The sequence below is a fragment of the Canis aureus genome, chromosome 5, assembly GCF_053574225.1.
Source record: "Canis aureus isolate CA01 chromosome 5, VMU_Caureus_v.1.0, whole genome shotgun sequence".
NCBI lineage: Eukaryota > Metazoa > Chordata > Mammalia > Carnivora > Canidae > Canis > Canis aureus.
The window spans coordinates 51,567,674-51,586,694 of record NC_135615.1 but is presented as its reverse complement, the minus strand read 5'-3'; the positions used below and the strand labels follow the sequence as shown (position 1 = coordinate 51,586,694).

Here is a 19,021-nt window from a genome sequence, read left to right as displayed (position 1 = left end):
TTTTATCCTACAGCTTAAAAAAGTATGTAATTGTGAAATGGGGTGAAGTACTACCTGTCTAAAAAGCTGTATATCTAATTAAGATCCTGACATATTGAATTCAGTACTAAAATATTCATATTTCAGAAGGAAAAAGGTATTATAATAATAGTTCAGTATGCAAATAACAAATATAAAGAGTCACAATAAATTGCTAGGCTCCATAATTTATCTAGGAAATACCATCGAGACCATGGTTCAAGAAAAAATTAAGTAGATTTTGGTGGTCCAGAACTTAAGCTCAGTCAAGACAGGTGGTGCAAGGAGCAAAAAACAAAACAAAGGCAGTTATTGCTAAAAATGATAGTGAAAGTGCCTTATATATGCTTTGTAAGTTCTGTAAAATTTAATGCCCACATGGACAACAGATGAAAATATGGCCATAGCTGTTGAATGAGAGGAGTTTGGGGGAAGTACTGTAAATTCCTACAGAATATCCTCAGAGGGATTCCGAGGGCTGCCTATAGTGCATTAGGGTTTAGATATTTGATCTGTTTCCAGAGCAGTAATTAAAAGACTAAGCTCTTCAAACAGTTTTAACAGATAAAGAAGGCATCCCTTGTTTTGTAACCTCACTCATTAAAAAAGACTATTGTGCTTACAAACTTTTATTGTATTTGCTTTATAATAAAAAAAAGCTTAATTTAGAAATACTAGAAAACAAAGAGAAGCAAAACAAAAATATCTATTATCCCACCACTAGGAATAATAATTGTTGACATTTTGGTATATATCCTTCAAGGCTTTTGGGGTGTTTTTGTGTGTATGTGTATGAGCTTAGATTACATCTGATGTATATTATATATCTCCATATGCATATTTCTATATCTATAGCTTAAAGTAAATCCCATCAATTTTTAATGGTGGACTTTTGTACATTTGGAAATGTCTTTTCTGAAGGCATAAAGGAAAATGAAAACAAAGTAGATTTCTTAGTGGAATCAAATTTTAAAATTTCCTAGAAAATTACACGGGACCTGGGTCTTCTTCCTTGAGTTGAAAGTGGCAAGAGCCAATTAACCTGCTACTGGCATTTACTCAGAGAAGGGGGCCTTTAACAAACAAAAAACATCCTCTTGGCTTTTCTTAGCTTCTCCTGTATTTGAGATTGGATTTTCTCTAGCTGCATTCTAAAGGCAAGGGAAGACACGAGGCAGAGAAGCAAACATCACAGAAATAATGGGGCACAACACAGAGTAAAGAAGATAGGATTTGGGGGCTCCTGGGTGGCTCAGTCGGTTAAGCATTTGCTTTGGCTCAGGTCATGATCCTGGGGTCCTGGGAAGGAGCACCACATCAGGCGGGGAGTCTGCTTCTCCCTCTGCCCCTCCCCTCACTCGTACTCTCTCTCATGTCTGTTCTTTCTCTCTCAAGTAAAAAAAAAAAAAAAGAAAAGAAAAGAAAAAAAAGAAGATAGGATTTACATAGAGACATTTCTGTTTGGCATCTGCAGGGGAGTTAGTCTTCTAGTTTTTGCTGAAGGAATGAATGGCCAACTACTTAGAGCATGGCTCTTCAGCACTGTGAGAGCCTTCCTGGCAAGCAGAAACTGTTTTGAAGAGGCCCTGCCTTTGTAGACTTTGTGCATGCGTATCTACAAAGAAGAGGCTCTTCAACTGGCCTCTGTACCTCTAGTCCTGTCCTGGTTTCAGTATGTTCTCTATACTACAGCCAGGTTGGAAGGATCTTTCCAAACTGCAAATGAGATCATGTCACCTCCTTTTTTCAATGGCTCCCCATTGCTCTTAGGGTAAATATAATAAATTTCTTAATATGGCTCAAAAATGCCTTGCATGAGTTGGCTTCTGCTTACCTCTCCAGCCTCATCTTTCTCTTAGTTTATGTTATTGTTATAGTTAATATCTTATAGTTTTTGCAAAGAGATGAAATATTTCTTATATACTCTTCCTTTTGTCTGGCCACCTATCTCCTGTTCAACCTTCAAAGTTCAACTGACCAATCATTTTTCAGGGGAGCCTTCCCAGATTCTTAGGCCATGATAGGTCTCACTGTTATGTATTTATATAGTTCCCTATACTTAACCTGTCATAATGCTCACCTTCTTTTATTGGGATTACTTGACTGGCTCTTTTCCCCAGTAGCTCAGAGAGGACAGATACGTGTCCACCTTGTTTACCACCAAATACACTGATTAGTACATGGTTCTTAATAATTATTCGCTAGGAGGCAAAAAAGAAGAATGCTTAAGTAAGAGTGGTCCTTAGGGTAGCTTTGGTAGTATACTGACTGCAGTTGCTATTCAAAGGACTTTGTGATTCCATGAAAACAAGTTAATAATGTACTTTTTCTTAATTTCATTTAATGTGCCATTTCTTTTGAAAATTACTCAGATTAGTTCTTTATAATTTCTCCTATAGCTGACTTCTTATAGAACTTTCCCCATGATTATTTTCATGCTAAGTACTGATGGATGATCTTTTTTTACCAGTAACTAGGTGTCATTTATAATGCAGTCCCTGATTAACTTAGCCAAATAGACTTGTGCTTTTTAATTTACTTTTATTTTGCCTATTTTATTTATACACCTAAAATGGCATGTTCTTAAATAGATATGTATGGCAGCACCAAAAATAAAGGATTTTGGTCTTCCCTCTAGCTTTTCAACATGAATGGCTGCTGAGGAGATTTATTTCATTGAATGCTAAGTGTTACGTGATGTATAAAATTGACTTTCAAATTGTTGAACCATCTCTTTTTATTCTTATTTCTAACAATCTTCTTTTATTAGTTCTTAAAGATTCAGAGATTATTTGAAATAAGCAGAGTCCTGTATGATTACTTACAGTAGAAGTCAACTAGTGGACCAAATACCTTATTTATAGGCAGTGTACAATTTTGAGCAGATTGGCTAGTCAGCATGTGAGATGCTATGCTAGAAGAGATCTCTTGATCATTTATAATCACCACTTTTCCATTTCACAATATTTATTTAGATACCTGGCTATCTGAGAATATGTGGCTTTACAAGGTTCCTATGTTTGAAATGGGAGTACAAGGTTGAAACCTGAAAGTTTTAGGCTTTGCCTACAATGGCTGGAAAGAACATGAATGGTCAAGGTTCCTGTCATCCCACTCTATACGAACATATCCTTTTTAATTTTTATTTTATTTTATTTTTTAAAGATTTTATTTATTTATTCATAAGAGAAACAGAGAGAGAGAGAAGCAGGCTCCATGCAGGAGCCCGACATGGGACTCGATCCCAGGTCTCCAGGATCATGCCCTGGGCTGAAGGCAGGCATTAAACCACTGAGCCACCCAGGGATCCCTCCTTTTTCATTTTTAAAAGGTAATGTTTTCCTGATGTATAATCAAATTAGGCTTCATTAGCAACACTTGAAGACAATGAAAAAGCAGTGCATTACATATGGACTTAGGCTTGTCAAGTTACCTGATCTTCCCGAGAAGTTCCTTTCTTTGCCTGTTGCTTCCTCAAAGCTTCATACTTTTGTTTTTCTCTTCTGTATTCTGCAACAGCACCATCAGGAGCAGTTTCTTCCTCTAAAGAATAATAGAATGTTCTTAGAATAAATAGTAAAAAGGCTATGTGGTTTCATATTAACATCTATGCTTATTACAGAAGAGTAGGTCAGATACTAGGATTGGTTTTCACCCATTTAAAAATCAAACCAATAAATGCCACCAGCTCCACAAATATTTCCTATGCTAGACAGTGATGGATATTAATTTATGAGCCAATTTTATAAACATCTTTATTATATAATGTACTACTATAGTTTTTCTCACTTGTTTGACTATAAAATTACCTATCTCACTTTAAATTTTTCATTTTCATTTCCCAGCAGTATACTCTGAATAATTTCCTTAGTTTTATATTTCAGTTCATTAATTCCTTGTTTAATTGTATCTAATCAGTTTTTAAGTCCTGACCAGGTGGACAGTTTTTCTAGTTCCCATTTCTCTTGAGCCATGGCCACATCTCTGTCCAAGTCTGAGATTAAAACTCCAGCTTCTAGCAAGTAGAGCCTACATCTGGTTCCAGTATTCCCTCGGGCAATTATAATATCCGTTTGCCCAAATCATGCTCTGGTTATGCCTCCTCTTCGTTTCTGTACCTAGGTCTTTTTTTCCTTACTTTCTGTCTCTTTCTGTCTCTATTTCTCTCTCAAGCTTAGCTAAGTATTTAAATTGGGCTGGATCATATTTTATCCAGCATTTCTATATATTTGTAGGAGAAGGAAGTTCTGTGCTAACTCAGTTCATGTTGCCAGAACAGGAAGTAGCACATTCATTTCTCATACGCTTGAATCCCCTTGAATAAACAAAAATTGAATAAGTGACTGGATGATTTTAGTGACATAAAACTGGCTAATAAAATACACAAGGAGTTTGAAAAATTTAGTTTCTCTAAGTACAGGCTGTTCTTTTACTTTTATTATAAATCTCAATATATAGTGGATGATAATTCATGAATAATGATGTAGTCTGATGACTGTCATTAACTGAAATTCCTACAAAGCATGCTAAATGAATAGGAATGAAGTATGGTGTGAAAAAAAGAACATTTACTAAAGCCTATATGTTGGCACCATGCTAAAGTGCTTTGATTATCTATGAAGGATCCATATACCAAAAGAGGAAACAGAAATTAGAATATGATAAAGCTGCGATTTAAGCCTAGGTCTGTATGGTACAAAAGGCCCACACCTGTGCCCTACTGGCTTCAATTAAAGCTTTAATCAGAAAATAAGATTTTTACCTAGTGTCTCTCATATGGTGGGCATTCTGACAAATGCTATGAAAGACATTTAAAACATAAATGATACCAGCTTTTCATTCTATAATGTAATCTACAGGGTGAAATTAATCTAAGATAGGTGAAAAGAGTTAAGAAATCAAGGCTTTGACTTTAAATATCAAATTGCTGATTCCTTAGAGGGCCTAAAGCTTACCTGTGTTATACTGTTAGAATAAAGTATCTTAGCTATTTTGGAGATAAAACTAGGTAATATATGTGAAAAGGTCTAAGGAAAAGAATGGTCAACATCACTATAATCAGTTTACTACTGGAGTATCAGTCCATGAGAGCACCAGAGCTAGAAGTTACTTTGAGGATCTTCTAATCTAATCTACCTTCTCAGTTTATAAGTGAGTGTTTAGGTAAGTCAAGTTACTCAGCCAGTCTCCCAGGGGGATCTCCAGCTCTGCCTGGGCTAAAACTAGTGTTCTGACTCTTAGTTTAGGTGACAGTCTAAATTAAGTACTGTACTTCTGTCCCTGCATGTTATAAAGAATGCCTTTAACCCCTCCTCTAAGAGCTAGTTGGAAACTTAACCCTTGCTTCACTTAAATTCTTTATCTCAAAACGTTTTTGTTCTAAACATGAAGGGATGATGACTACTCAACTGTGGTTACTTAGCTCATGAACCAATGGTATCCAACTACAAATCTCATCTTTTAGATAAAGGGCTTATTCCCTCCACTGTCTCAGGACCAGAGTTCAGGGAGCTTAACAGCTCTAAGTAGCTGTTACATTCATTTCTTTTTTCTAAAAATGCTTATCAAATAATCATTATGTATCAGAAACTGTTAGGGCTACTTATAAATTATTTTGAATATACCCAGTATTTCAAGGAAATTTTTGAAAAATTCCTGTAATAAACAAAAACTTTTATCCAAATAAACATATTACTGCTAATAGTAAACAGCATTTGAAAACAAAAGGGACAGACTTCAATGGATATAAAAAATATCAATGCTGCTGATACCTAGTTGTATCTTTTTTCTTTTTTTTTTTAGATTTTATTTATTAGAGAGACAGCAAGCATAAGTAGGGGCAAAGGGGGAGAGAGAGAAGCAGGTTCCCTGCTGAGCAGGGAGCTGGACATGGGACGCAATCCCAGGACCCTGGGATCACAACCTGAGCCAAAGGCAGATGCCCAACTGGCTAAGTCACCCAGGCACCCCAGTCTAGTTGTTTCTTATCATACTTTTTGGAAGCTAAACTATGTATCTTCTTTTTAAATCAAATTTTGTATATACCAGTTCTTAATTCTAGGAAATGTACCAGACTTGAAAGTAGATAACCATGATAACTAATACTTTAAGTACTCATTATATTCCAGATACCAGTACCTGAGTTACTTGATTAATCCTGATAATCAAACCTATGGGGGAAGGCACAGTATTAGCCCTATTTTGCTGATACGGAAACTACAGTAGTAAGAGGTTACATAACTTATTATTAAGGGACTATGAACATGAGAATATAGACCCATGTAGTCTGACTCTAAATGACAAATTCTTAACCAGCTTGGTTACTTCTTCATGTTTGACACACAAGAAAACTTAGAAAATATTCCAATTTGACATAAAAAGGCATCAGGTAACCAGTTGGATGTGTCTGATGAAATAAAATCCTGCCAAAAAAAGGCTCTAAATTCCTCCAAGACCATAATAAATGGGAAATACAGTCTGCCAAACAGTGGATTTATGTAAATAATTTCCACCTAGGAAGACTCCTTTATAACTTTTTTCTGATAATCCTTAATTAGTCATATGTCCCCCCCTCATTTGAACCTTTAGACAGTTTTAACTACTTGTCTGTATTTGCCCCCTAGGCTACAAACACATACGGCAGGGATTATGCCCTGTTTGTGGCCTAGCATATGCCTTGCATATAGTATATGCTCAATAAATAGTAGCTGAATGGACAGATGAACAATTTGATCATTTTTAGATCTTTAATTACAACAGTGTTTAGTTACCTTATTGCTCTTGCTGGATGGAGAGACTCCCTGAGGGACTTGTATGGGCTTAGGGCCCTTAGCATACAAATACTTTTACAATAGATAGTTGTTTAATTGAGTTATAGATAAATAATTTCTGACACATATTAAATAGAGGTAAGAGGAACAGAAGTCAACTTTAAGGCAGTTTCCTCTGATTACCTGAACACTAAACTTTTTGGGTAGAATCTCTGTAAGAGTTATACCCATTCATTGAGGTTTTACCATCTCCTTGAGGAGCTACTGGGGATATACTATGTATCTTTCCCCTAGTCAGAATGCCTATTGTTTTGTTTGTTTTATTAGGAAAATCCATTATGGAAATGACAATAATGGGAATATATTCTTTGACATTAAGATGAGAGCTTATGTATAATATACTTTTTATTATCATTTCTTGTAATTATAATCCATAGTGTTTACTGAATGACAAGAGGTGAAATTTGTACTAAGTTTGTTTTAAAGATAATTGCAAGTTGCTTAAATGACGTCTTTAAAAAGTGAATCACTAGAAACCTGGTCTCTTTATCCAATGAAACTGCCAAAATGAAAATTATTCACAATAAAGAAATTATTTACTAGAGGTGTCTAAATGCACATTTACAAAGTCTACACAGAAGCTTAGGGGAAGACTAGGCTGAAAGTTTAATTTCTTTCTGTTCTGTGAACTAAAATAAGAAATCTATGATTTATTCATTTTATTTAATCACTTTATTTTCAGCATATTTTTTGTTACAAATTGAACAATACTGGCTCCATCTGGTGGTCAGAATAAGCCTATAGTTCCAGAGTTCCGTGAAGATATGTCAGAAGTTGTTAAATAATTCAGGGGCTACCTGAATTGAACACTGAACACTGACATATACTTTAACGCTGAACAGTGATTAAATGCAATTCAGTCTACATTTTCTTTTTCTTTCCATTTTCATCCTAGCTTCATTGCTTCATGTTATTTTACACTTAAAGTAATCCTCAAAATAAAGTAAGAATATTTTCCTGTGTTTTTCTGTTAGCTGATTTGAGAAATGTGAAGGTAACAAGTTATAATACAGTTAAATTAATCCAGACTTTTAGACTGTATCCTATTTTGGAACATAAACACAAAAATACTGATTTTCACTGTGTATTTTGTAAATTTGACTATGATATGCTTTGGTGATGGTCAGCTTTTGTTGAATTTAATGGGAGTTCTTTATGCTTCTTAGATTTTGATGTCTGAGTCCTTCCCTACATTAGGGAAGTTGTCAGCTATAATTTGTTCAAATAAACCTTCTGCCTTTTCCTCTCTCCTTATCTTCTGGGATTCCTATGATATAAATGTTACTGAGTTTTAATAAGTCAATTGAGTTTCCTAAGTCTACCTTCATGATTCATTACTTTTCTTCTCCTCTTCTTTATCAGTTTCATTATTTTCCATTGGCTTCTCTGCTTTGTCCATCCTTATTTATATGGTCTCCATTTGGGCTTGCATCTTAGCTACAACATTTTGGATTTTGGCCTTACTAGATTTTAGTTCTTTTACCTCTGCAAAAAAATACTGATTTTCAGTTGTATTTTCCATTAAACATCTCTAACAGGGGTAACCTGTGAGTGAATGAGAGTTCATATCTAGGGATTCTGTATATTTACAACCTACTGGCTACTTAATTTTTTTTGAAGATTTATTTACTTATTTGAGAAAGAGAGAGAGCGTGCAAGAGAGGGTGAGAGAGAGCACGAGCAGGGAGGAGAGGGAGAAGCAGGTTCTCCATTGAACAGGGAGCCTGATGCAGGGTTCCATCCCAGGATCCTGGGATCATGACCTGAGCTGAAGGCAGATGCTTAACCAACTGAGCCATTCAGGTGCCCCTTAATCTTAATTTTTAAATTCACTATAAAAGGAACATGTCCACAATTACAACAGAAAATAAAGAACTAAGAAGTTCTTAGACAGCAAGAACCTGCTCCTTTACAGGCGGAAAAACGGAGGTTCAAAGAGGTCAAATGATTGTGCTAGGCTTGGAATATCAGAAACCAGATCTTATGACATCTCAATGTTATTTCCTTTCTCTATATACTACTATGTGTACTTTCTCTTTGGAATGTGTAATCACTACAGATGTATTTCATTATAGTCTAATAATCACTTTGAAATTATATACATTTAAAGTATGCTGTGACTATTTATAAAATGGCAGGACTTCCAATATAGATTTAATTCTCTAGGAATTTTCATAATTTTAATTTTTGTTATTTTCCCTTAAGATTTTTAAAAACTTGTCTTGGGGCACCTGGGTGGTTCAGTCAGCCAAGCGTCTGCTTTTGGCTCAGGTCATGATCCCAGGGTCCTGGGATTGAGCCCCATTGTGCTTGGGCTTTTGCTCTCTCTCTAATAAATATATAAAATTTTAAGACAACAACAACAACACCAAAAATTTCTGTTAATACCCTGGTCCTACCCAAATACAAAATTTCACCTTTTACTCTCTCAAGCATATTGCTTTGTTGAGTTTACTATTCAAACAGCAAAAAAAAAAAAAAAAACAAAAAAAACAAAAAAACCAAACAGCAGTCATGTTGGTAATAACTAATATAACAACACATAGATTAGGTACTACAAAGTATTATACCAGAAATCAATTCAAATGAATTAAATGAACTTATCTAATAAATTAAGAGATGAAGAGAACTTATATCAGTAAAGACAGGTTCTGAAGCCTAAACATGAAATTGCTTTAAAATTACTTTAAACTTAAATTGTTTTAAGTTACAGTTTATTATATAATTCTATCTCAAAAGCTTTTTATCAGATGTTTCTCCATTTTCTTAATGATCACAAAAAACAATTACAATACAAAAATGATTACTGAGAATTACTGAGGGACACGAATAGCTTCTCTTCTGGGGCTCCAACTTTCCACCTGTCAGCTCTAGTCTGTTGTTTCTTTTCAAATTTACTTCATTCTTCCTCACTTAGACCCCAGGACTAGAGCAAAGATTGATTGATGTTGCCCCCAGGTCTCTCAACAGAGCAGACTTTGCACTTCTCCAGATGGCATGAGCCACAATTCTTGCAGTTTGATGGCCATTTTGACAACATCCCTACGTTGACCTGCCATTCTGGATGTGGAAACTACAAATTTTATATTCTGTGTTGTAGCAATAAGAAAAAAAATACAAAATTCCTCAAGATAAAAAGATTTCATGAAACCAATCAGGGAGGATACTGAAGAAAGAATTGCTACCTAACACTGCCTAAGGCTATGATTACCCTGGCAAATTAAACACTTCAGAGTATCTGCATTTATAATAGCACTTAAAGGAGAGTTCCAGTGTTTTGTAGTAAATTCATGAGATACTTTTCTTCAAGTAGTTATAAGAGTTTACAGACCAATTCAAAAATAGTCCTTAAATACTTGCATGTGTGGTATGCACGGGTTTCTTTTTATCCCGTGTGTGACTGAGGCATTGAAGCAATAAAGTGACTAAAATATAAGACCATTACTACTAGTACTATCACTGCTTTTAGGACCTAGCACGTCTGAGATATAATACTAAGAACTCTGTGCCTGCTTTCTCACTTAATTCTGTAACAACAGAATGGATATTATCGTCTCTATTTTGTGCAAGAGGAAACAGAGGTTTAGAGAGGTTAAGTATCTTGCCCAAGGTTATATAGCTAATAAATGATGGAGAAAGGATTTGAAATCAGGGCTGTCAGACTTCAAAGGCCATGCTGTTTTTATTCTGTTACACTGCAAGCAGTTATGGGGAAAGGGCGGGGGGGCACTAGTGTATATGGGAGTGAGTGAAACATAGATGGTTCTTGATGTGAAGGAGCTTATAGGCTGGAAAATGGATAAGATACATATATTCTTTTAACTGTGCAGTGGTACCAACGACATGAGAGGTCCTGATAAAGTACTTAGGAAATCCCTGCAGAGGAGACAGGAAAAGTTGGGAGGAGGAAGTGGCAGCAAAACTGGGCGTTGTTAGAGAAGGAAGATCTAGCCAAAGCTGGTAGAAAAGACATCATAACCAAGCAGGGAGGCAATATAGTGCAGGATGCCATGAGGAAGACAAAAAATGTTCTGTGAAAGTGAAGAATGGGTGAAATAAGATGGGGAGTAAGGAAAATCAGAAAAATCTGATTATGCATGCAATTACCTAAGGGCTGGATTAGTGAACTGGAACTTTATTTTGTTGAGTAACAAGTAGCCACAAGACATGTCTTATAGGTCTACACTGCAAGGAAATAATTTATAAGTATTTGCAAGCCTTTTGTAAAACTAAATGAACTGTGTTGAACCACCCCGGACTGGTATGTTGTTTGAACTCATTTCTTTCTTTTTTTTTTTTAAAGTATTTTTGTCGTTTTTTAAAAAAAAGATTTATTTATTCATTTATGATAGAGAGAGAGAGAGAGAGAAAGAGAGAGAGAGGCAGAGACACAGGGAGAGGGAGAAGCAGGCTCCATGGCGGGAGCCCAATGTGGGACTCGATCCCGGGACTCCAGGATCGTGCCCTGGGCCAAAGGCAGGCGCTAAACCGCTGAGCCACCCAGGGATCCCCTGAACTCATTTCTAAATAAAAAAATAAAATAAATAAAATTAAAATAAAATAAAATAAAATAAAATAAAATAAAATAAAATAAAATAAAGTAAAGTAAAATAAAATAAAATAAAATAAATAAAATAAAATAAAATAAAATAAAATAAAATAATATTTTCTTTATGTGATACTAGTTTGAGTTAGTTGATACAACGGACACTAAAGTTCCAAGTTTCCTGATGCCCACACTTCTCTTAATGAAAACAGTGCCTTCTGCAGTAATTCAGTGAACAAGAGGACAAAGGCCAGTAAGTAATAGAGAGACAGAGAAAGACTGGCTCACAAAATCTTGTTGAGATTTTCCCCTAATCAGTTTAGGAAAGAACTTTAAAAAGTATCTTGGTAAAATTATTTTCCCAAACCTATCAGAATATTCTACCTTCAATGTGAAAGTATGTGCAATTACTTGAAAGCACCATACCCAGTTGTTTCAGAATTTTTTAACCTGCCTAGACTGTATTCTCTACCATAGGTTCATTTAGTCCGATTCAGATTTCACCCTTCTTCCTCAATTTCTATCTTAAATATCTCTAACAAGCTGTATTTTGAGATGAGGTGAGGATAGTACAGAGATTATCAAGTTTTGCTTCATCTGAAGTCGACCTGTGTTCAGATGTGCTTTCTGGAAACTGGGATTGGAGTCTGAGTTGGATGGGAGTCACCTTGCTTAGTTTTACTGATAATGCTGTGAGCTGTAGGCCAGATCTCAGTCTGCTGATTCTGGCTTCCAGCTAATAGGTCATTTTGCTTGTGGCTTATCTTATTTTATTTATTATTAATTTGTTTTTTAATATTCTTAAGGAAACAATGCTTTGCAATTTTATAGTGGAGACTATTGGACAGAAGTTCTGACTTCTCAAATCTGATTCAGTTAGGCTGAGTTCTAAATGTCTTTATTGCTTTGGTTTCTTCATTTGCAAAATGGAAATTATAGAACTTGCTTAATCTACTTCTCAGACTGTTACAGAACTAAATGTGAAAGGGCATTTGACGAGACTTTGTAAACTTCATATTATATAAATATGAGGTTTTATTATTTGGCATTGAATCCAGGGCACCCCATATTATAAGCTACTTTCTAGCATGGCTCCCTTCAAAAGATTAAATCTCATTTGAAGAAGCAAGGAGTAGATATAATATTTTTCACTTTATTAACATGTTTGTTGGGAAAAAAATATTTCTGTATATTAAATCATATTTTCAAAGCACCAATAAAATTCATAACTGGAAGAAGTGTGGGAAATTCATTTGTGAAGCAAATTATCAAAACTTAATTTATATTTCCATAAATTTGGATGTTCAAATGTAGCATTCTTATGATGAGGCTTACCTATAAATCTGAATTTGCTTAAAAGTAAGCACTATCTGGCTGGTTCAGTCAATGGAGCATTCGACTCTTGATCTCAGGGTTGAGTTTGAGCCCCACGTTGGGTGTAAAGATTACTCAAAAAAAAAAATCTGGAAAAAAAAAAGAATAAGCACTATCTGCTGGCATACAGTAGGATGGAAAATGCTCTGCTATTCTTATCCTCTGCCTGTAGGACACTTGTACAAATAGTGCTTTCCATGTGCCAGTGAGTATTCTAAGTGCTTTATGCATGATAACTCATTTAAATATAACGTGGAATGAGTTGCTACTGGAAAGACATATCTTTTGAAAAAAGCTGAAATTTGGAAAGGCATGTAATGAGTGAATGCCAGTGAGCTTTGACTGACATGGGTACCAAAGCTAGCCCCAAGAATGTGAGTTCCTAAAGGGCAGGAACTTTTCTGTTTTATTCTTCATTTTATGTCTAGAGATTCAAATAATGCTTATAAGTTTTCAGACACTTGACAGATATTATTTAAAAGAATTAAGATTTTTTTTAAAAGATGATTTTTCAGAAGAAAATGAATTCCTAGAGAAAGTAATTGAAAGAAAGTGGGGAGAAGGAAGGGACAAAGCAGAGGGGTCTAAATAACTGGCCTTCCTTGAAAAGCTGCAGTTATTAGGTGCCACCTTAAGCTTAATGGTTCTTAACATTTCTTTTGTGGTACTTGCAGCCAAAAAATGATCCGGAAACAATAGAAATATAATACTCATTAAGATGATATATCAACTAAAGTTAAAGTCTCTGAACTCTATATTACAAAAACATATGTGCTGCAGAAAGAAAAAAAAATCTTTTAAGGTGCCTGAGCTTTGAAATGGCATTAATTAACTCTTTTAATAAAGAAGGATTATTTGGGTTTGTTTGATTAATTTCATAAGCTGAAATCGTTACTAAAGTAATCTTACATTTTTTTCTTGGTGAAGGGAAAAATTTCTCACCCTCTTATTTTGGATTAGAACACAATTACAGACACATTCTCACTGATTAATTTTTTAAAGAAAACCTTTGGCTTAGTCACAAAACAAAGCCAACACACTGAATGGACTGGGTTTAATATTTTGAGTTAGCAACCTCACATTCTGTTCTCAGCTTTGTCACTCACTGGAGTGAAGGCTTGAGTTGCCTCCCAAATGCTTTGTCTCTATTGTCTTAGATGGTAAATTCATTATTAATTACTGTTTAAGGCATTTAATGTAGTAAATTAATTAGTATGCTACATACTGTTAAAATATCTCAGGCAGTACAAGTATGGATAATAGAAAAATAAGCAAGCCAACCTTGAGAAGTATTTCTGAGAAACTGAGTTGCCTGGATTCTATCCCAATAGTCCGCCTAGCATCTTCACAAGATACCAGCAGTCTTTGGCTGTAGTAAATACTGCAATTATTGTGTCTTTAATTACAATCAAATCAGTAAGAATAAACAATTCTTCTATATATGCATCATATGGCAACTCATCACAGTGTAGAGTAGTGTAAGGGACTTCTCTATGGGTTTTGTGGAAGGCAAAGTACAAAGGACTTATTTTTGTTGTCGTTTTTCTATGGCAGACTCACTCTCCTTATGTCACGGATAATACTGAAAATAAGATGTTCAGAGATAAATCAGACAAAAGTGGTAAAAAAAGGATACTGATGCTAATTCTTGGTTGGGATTATTTGAAAGGGGACCAGACTGTAAGGTTGCTTCTAGAGAGAAAGTATAAAGTGTCTTGTGTACACTGCCAAATAGTAACAATAAAAATATGGATTTACATAGTATAATAAAACTTTTATTATCTTTCTTAGGTATTGGAAGAGTAAATAGATGTTCTGTAATTAGATACCTAAATTATTATAGTAAGTGAGAGGGTAAAAATGACTGCATAAAAAATGCCATATCCTTTCCACTCTGTTTCACACACACAACTTGCAAGATAAGAAAAGGCGCCATGCTTTCTTTTATCTCCATGCATTTGCATGCACTGTATCCTCCATCGGCAACACTTTCAACTAACTTACACACCTGAACCAGTAGCTTCAAAAATTTATAAAAGTTGAGAGGTTTCTAGTGTACAAAAGGACTCACTTGAGAGGTGAGAAGAAAATATTAGAATCCTTTATATTTATTTATTTTTAAAGTAAGCTCTGTGCCCAGTGTGGGCTTGAACTTATGACCCTGAGATCAACATCATGATCTACTAATGAGCCAGGCACCCTAAAAATGTTATTAATATTTAAACTATTGTTTTTTTGTTGTATGTTATATATAGTATATAACCTATGTCTTTGGTTATACCGACATATGAGTCACAAATACATATAAAAATACATGTTTTGGAAATATTCACAATGTATTTTACAACCCAAATGTCCATCAGTTGACAGATAAACAATATGTGGTATAGCCATAGAAGGGAATATCATTTAGCTATAATGGGGAATGAAGTATTTGATACATCCTACAACACAGATGAACCTTGAAAATATGCTAAGTGAAAGAAGCCAATCACATTCATATGAAACATCTATAACAGAGAACTCTATAGTGATATAAAGCAGATTAGAGGTTACAGAGGGCTAGGGGAGGAAGGGAAGGCTGAATCTGTAGCAGGAGATGGTAAAGGGTACAGGGTTTCCTTCTGGGATAATGAAAATGTTCTAAATTGTGGTGATAGTTGAAGGTATCTATGAATATACTAAAAGTCATTGAATTGCACACTTAAATGGGTGAATTGGATGGTATGTGAACTATATCTCAATAAAACTGTTAAAAATAAAATTAAAAACTTTATTCTGCAGGTGTAATAAAACATTTTTGAAGACCAATGGTCTGAATAACTGATGATTCTACTTGGGTTTGTGTGTCTAGAAAGATATGTTGCCATCTAGATTTAACTTCCTTTCTTTTGCTCCCTCAAACCTTCATCAGAATATGTCCCACATTGTATCAATACTGGTAGTTTGTCTCTTTCACCTGCTAAATTACAAACCATATATGTTCACCCCATATCATGGACTAAAATAATTTCCAAGTGGCTTAAGGAATTAAAAGCAAAAGTAAAAAAAAAAAAAAAAAAAAAAAGTCCAGGAAGATACAGATGAATATTTAAACCATCCTGACCAGATACCTGGAGAGTTTCAAAAAGTACTGACATGTGGGTTTCACTCCCTGAGCTTTGGTATTTCCAGGTGATTCTTTTTTTTTTTTTTTTCTTTTTTCAGGTGATTCTAATGTATAGAAAAGCTTGGGAACCACTGGTCTAGTGATGAAGGAGATCAGAAAAGGCATTTCAGAGAAATGGCCTTTAAAGCTATTTGAATACTGAGGAAATTTTCATTGCATACAAGAGGCATTCTAGGAAGAGGAAGTTGTGGCAACAAGGGCTCAGGTGGGAAATAGGTTGGTATGTAGCATAGTAATAGAGCTTAGGATCCATAATGAGAGATGAGACTGGCGTGTCAGGCAAAGTTTAGGAACATAGGGCATTGCATGGCACACAAAGGATTTCATCCTGTAGGAAATGAGATGCCATTAAAGAATTTTATGAAGGGGATTGACACATGATCAAGTTTGTGTTTAAGAAAAGCCACACACAGAATGCACTGGCAGGATCTGAGATTAGCAACAGAGATCTGTTGGCAGCCTGTTAGCAGGTTGTTAAAATAGTCCAACAGAAAAATTGTGGCTAAAAAGGTCACAGTAGGACATAAGGCACAGACTAGAAATCTGTAAGAAAGGGATGGAGTTTTTAAGAAAAATGTACAGAGAACAGATTTGTCTTGAGGATACTGTAGTCTTTTCAGATCTAAATCTAAATCTGGGGCAGCCCCAGAGGCCCAGCAGTTTAGCGCTGCCTTTGGCCCAGGGCATGGTCCTGGAGACCCTGGATTGAGTCCCATGTCTCCCTCTGCCTGTGTCTGCCTCTCTCTCTCTCTCTCTCCCATTCTCTCTCTCATGGATAAATAAAATCTTTTAAAAAAAATCTAATTCTGTTCACTCAAGAAAATATGCAAACACTAAGCCCTCATTGACATGTGATGAATGATGTTTTTCTCTAAAAATATATTTAGGTATCTAGACAATAAAAGTATCCAAAATAATTCTCCCTGAGGTCCTGGATTTCACATTTATTTTGGGAATTTTTTTTTAAGATTTATTTATTTATTCGAGAGAGAGAGAGAGAGAAAGGGAGAGAGAGAGAGAGCGAGAGAGAGAGCTAGGGGAAAGGGGAAGAGGGAGAAGGAGAGAGAGATTGCTCAAGCAGACTCCCCTCTCAGTGCAGCCTGACACAGGGCTTGATCTTACAACCCTGAGATCGTGACTTTAGCTGAAACCAAGAGTTGGATGTTGAACAGACTGACCCACTCAGGTGCCTCCATTTTAGAAAAATCCTAAGATTTTTTTTATTTCCTAAGTAAATACATAAATTTCTAAGTGAATAAATAAACTTATTTATTTCCCTGAGGTTATACTTTCTACAGGTTTTTAAAAGAAAAAAAAAACAAAACAAAAAAGAAGAAAAATTATATCTAAAAGAAAAACTAAAAAACATCAACTAAATAAGATTACAGCTCTTTTGTAAGGTACTATAAGCTATAAAGGTCAGATAAGTCTTCCTAATCAGAAAGTCCTTTACCACATTAAAGTTAGTGATTGTCAAGTTGAAACTGTTTCCTGATCCTATTTCATCAAACCTGGGTACTACTACTCATGCTTTTTGAACTATAGATTATTTCTTCTATAGAATCAAGGTTCTATAAATTTTTGAACTCTTGGTATAGATATTAAGATGTTACAGGAGAGTGCCCTTTCCTCTGGTCAGACTAATTTTTTTCATTTCACTTCCCTCAGTGAAGCCTTCCTTAACTAGAGCAGTTCTCACTGTTCTGAATGTCTCTAAATCTTATAGTTCATCTGCACACCAAAATTCAAGAAAGCACTTGATATACTATTAATTATGAATGCTGTTTAATTGACTATTAATACAGTTTCATTATTAAATATAAAGTATCTGCTTCCCATGAATTAGTCTTATTCTACATAAGAGAGGCCAGCTAAGTTAGAAGCAGGGAAAAATATTCTGTGGGTTTTGGGAGGCTTATTTGGCACAGTGCTATTAGACATTTATTCAAACTCAGTGGTTTTTTAATTCTTTGTACTGTGACGGATCACAGGAATTTTTTTTTCATATTAACTACACACATATTTTGGTATATAGCTAACATATGAAATTGTATATAAGGTTAAGCCATATGAAAATACTAACATTATGTTTTGTTTACTTACAAAAATGACAATTTTATATTGTTCAACATAATGTAAAGAAAAAAATTTCAAAATTTCATAAAAGAATACTTACTTACTCTTACTACATGTGATACATTCTTATGTTTTCTGGTCTATGCCATTTCCTTAAATAAAAAATGCTGATTAAGATATGCCTCTGAGTTTAATGACCCACAGTAATTACTGGCTACAATTTGGAAAGCCCTGCTCTACCCTCTAACCTGTAGTCTAGACGAACAGATAGAGGGATTCTGAGAGACTCACAAAAAAGCAGCAAGGTGGGGGCAGCCTGGGTGGCTCAGTGTGGCTTAGCACCGCCTTCAGACCAGCGTGTGATCCTGGAGACTTGGGATCGAGTCCCACGTTGGGCTCCCTGCATGGAGCCTGCTTCTCCCTCTGCCTGTGTCTCTGCCTCTCTCTCCCTCTCTCTGTGTCTCTCATGAATAAATAAATAAAATCTAAAAAAAAAAAAAAAAAGGCAGCAAGATAAAAATGAAGCAAGTAATACAGATGGTGCAACTGCCTGGAAACTCTGTGCCCTTAGCAGAACTGGCAAGGATTGTACTAACTGGAGATAATTCAGAGATCGAAGATTTTGAGTAAATCTTCTGATTTGACACTACTAAACTCATCACAGTATGTGATTCAACATGGTTGACTGGTAATGTTCAGAATGAACGTTATCCCTTGGGACACAGTGAGGTTTTCTAAAAGTGAAGTTTATCCAGTTCTATTAATAACTAGTGTGAAACAATACAGATGGCTACAGATTGTAGGCCTATTACTTATATTATAATTAGGCTTTTAGCTTATTATTAAAAATGATGTTTATATAAAGATCGTGTATGTATGCTTAATTATTAGCCATTTTGTCAATGAAATCCAGAAAACATGAGTTCTTTTCCAAATGATTAAATTATTATCAGACAGACATGGATATATCCATGAACAGGTGTCAGTATCAGCACATAGTACAGGAAT

The 19,021-nt window shown here is 35.1% G+C and overlaps 1 protein-coding gene across 1 annotated transcript in view; it reads right to left on the bottom strand.

The window, feature by feature from the left end:
• The window catches only part of CWC27 (CWC27 spliceosome associated cyclophilin), a 192,422-nt gene that overhangs the window by 36,708 nt on the left and 136,693 nt on the right, over positions 1–19,021 (bottom strand). The window contains exon 12 of the mRNA XM_077897982.1: positions 3,452–3,561. Coding sequence (XP_077754108.1) covers positions 3,452–3,561 — 110 coding nt within the window. The remainder of the gene's footprint in view (positions 1–3,451; positions 3,562–19,021) is intronic.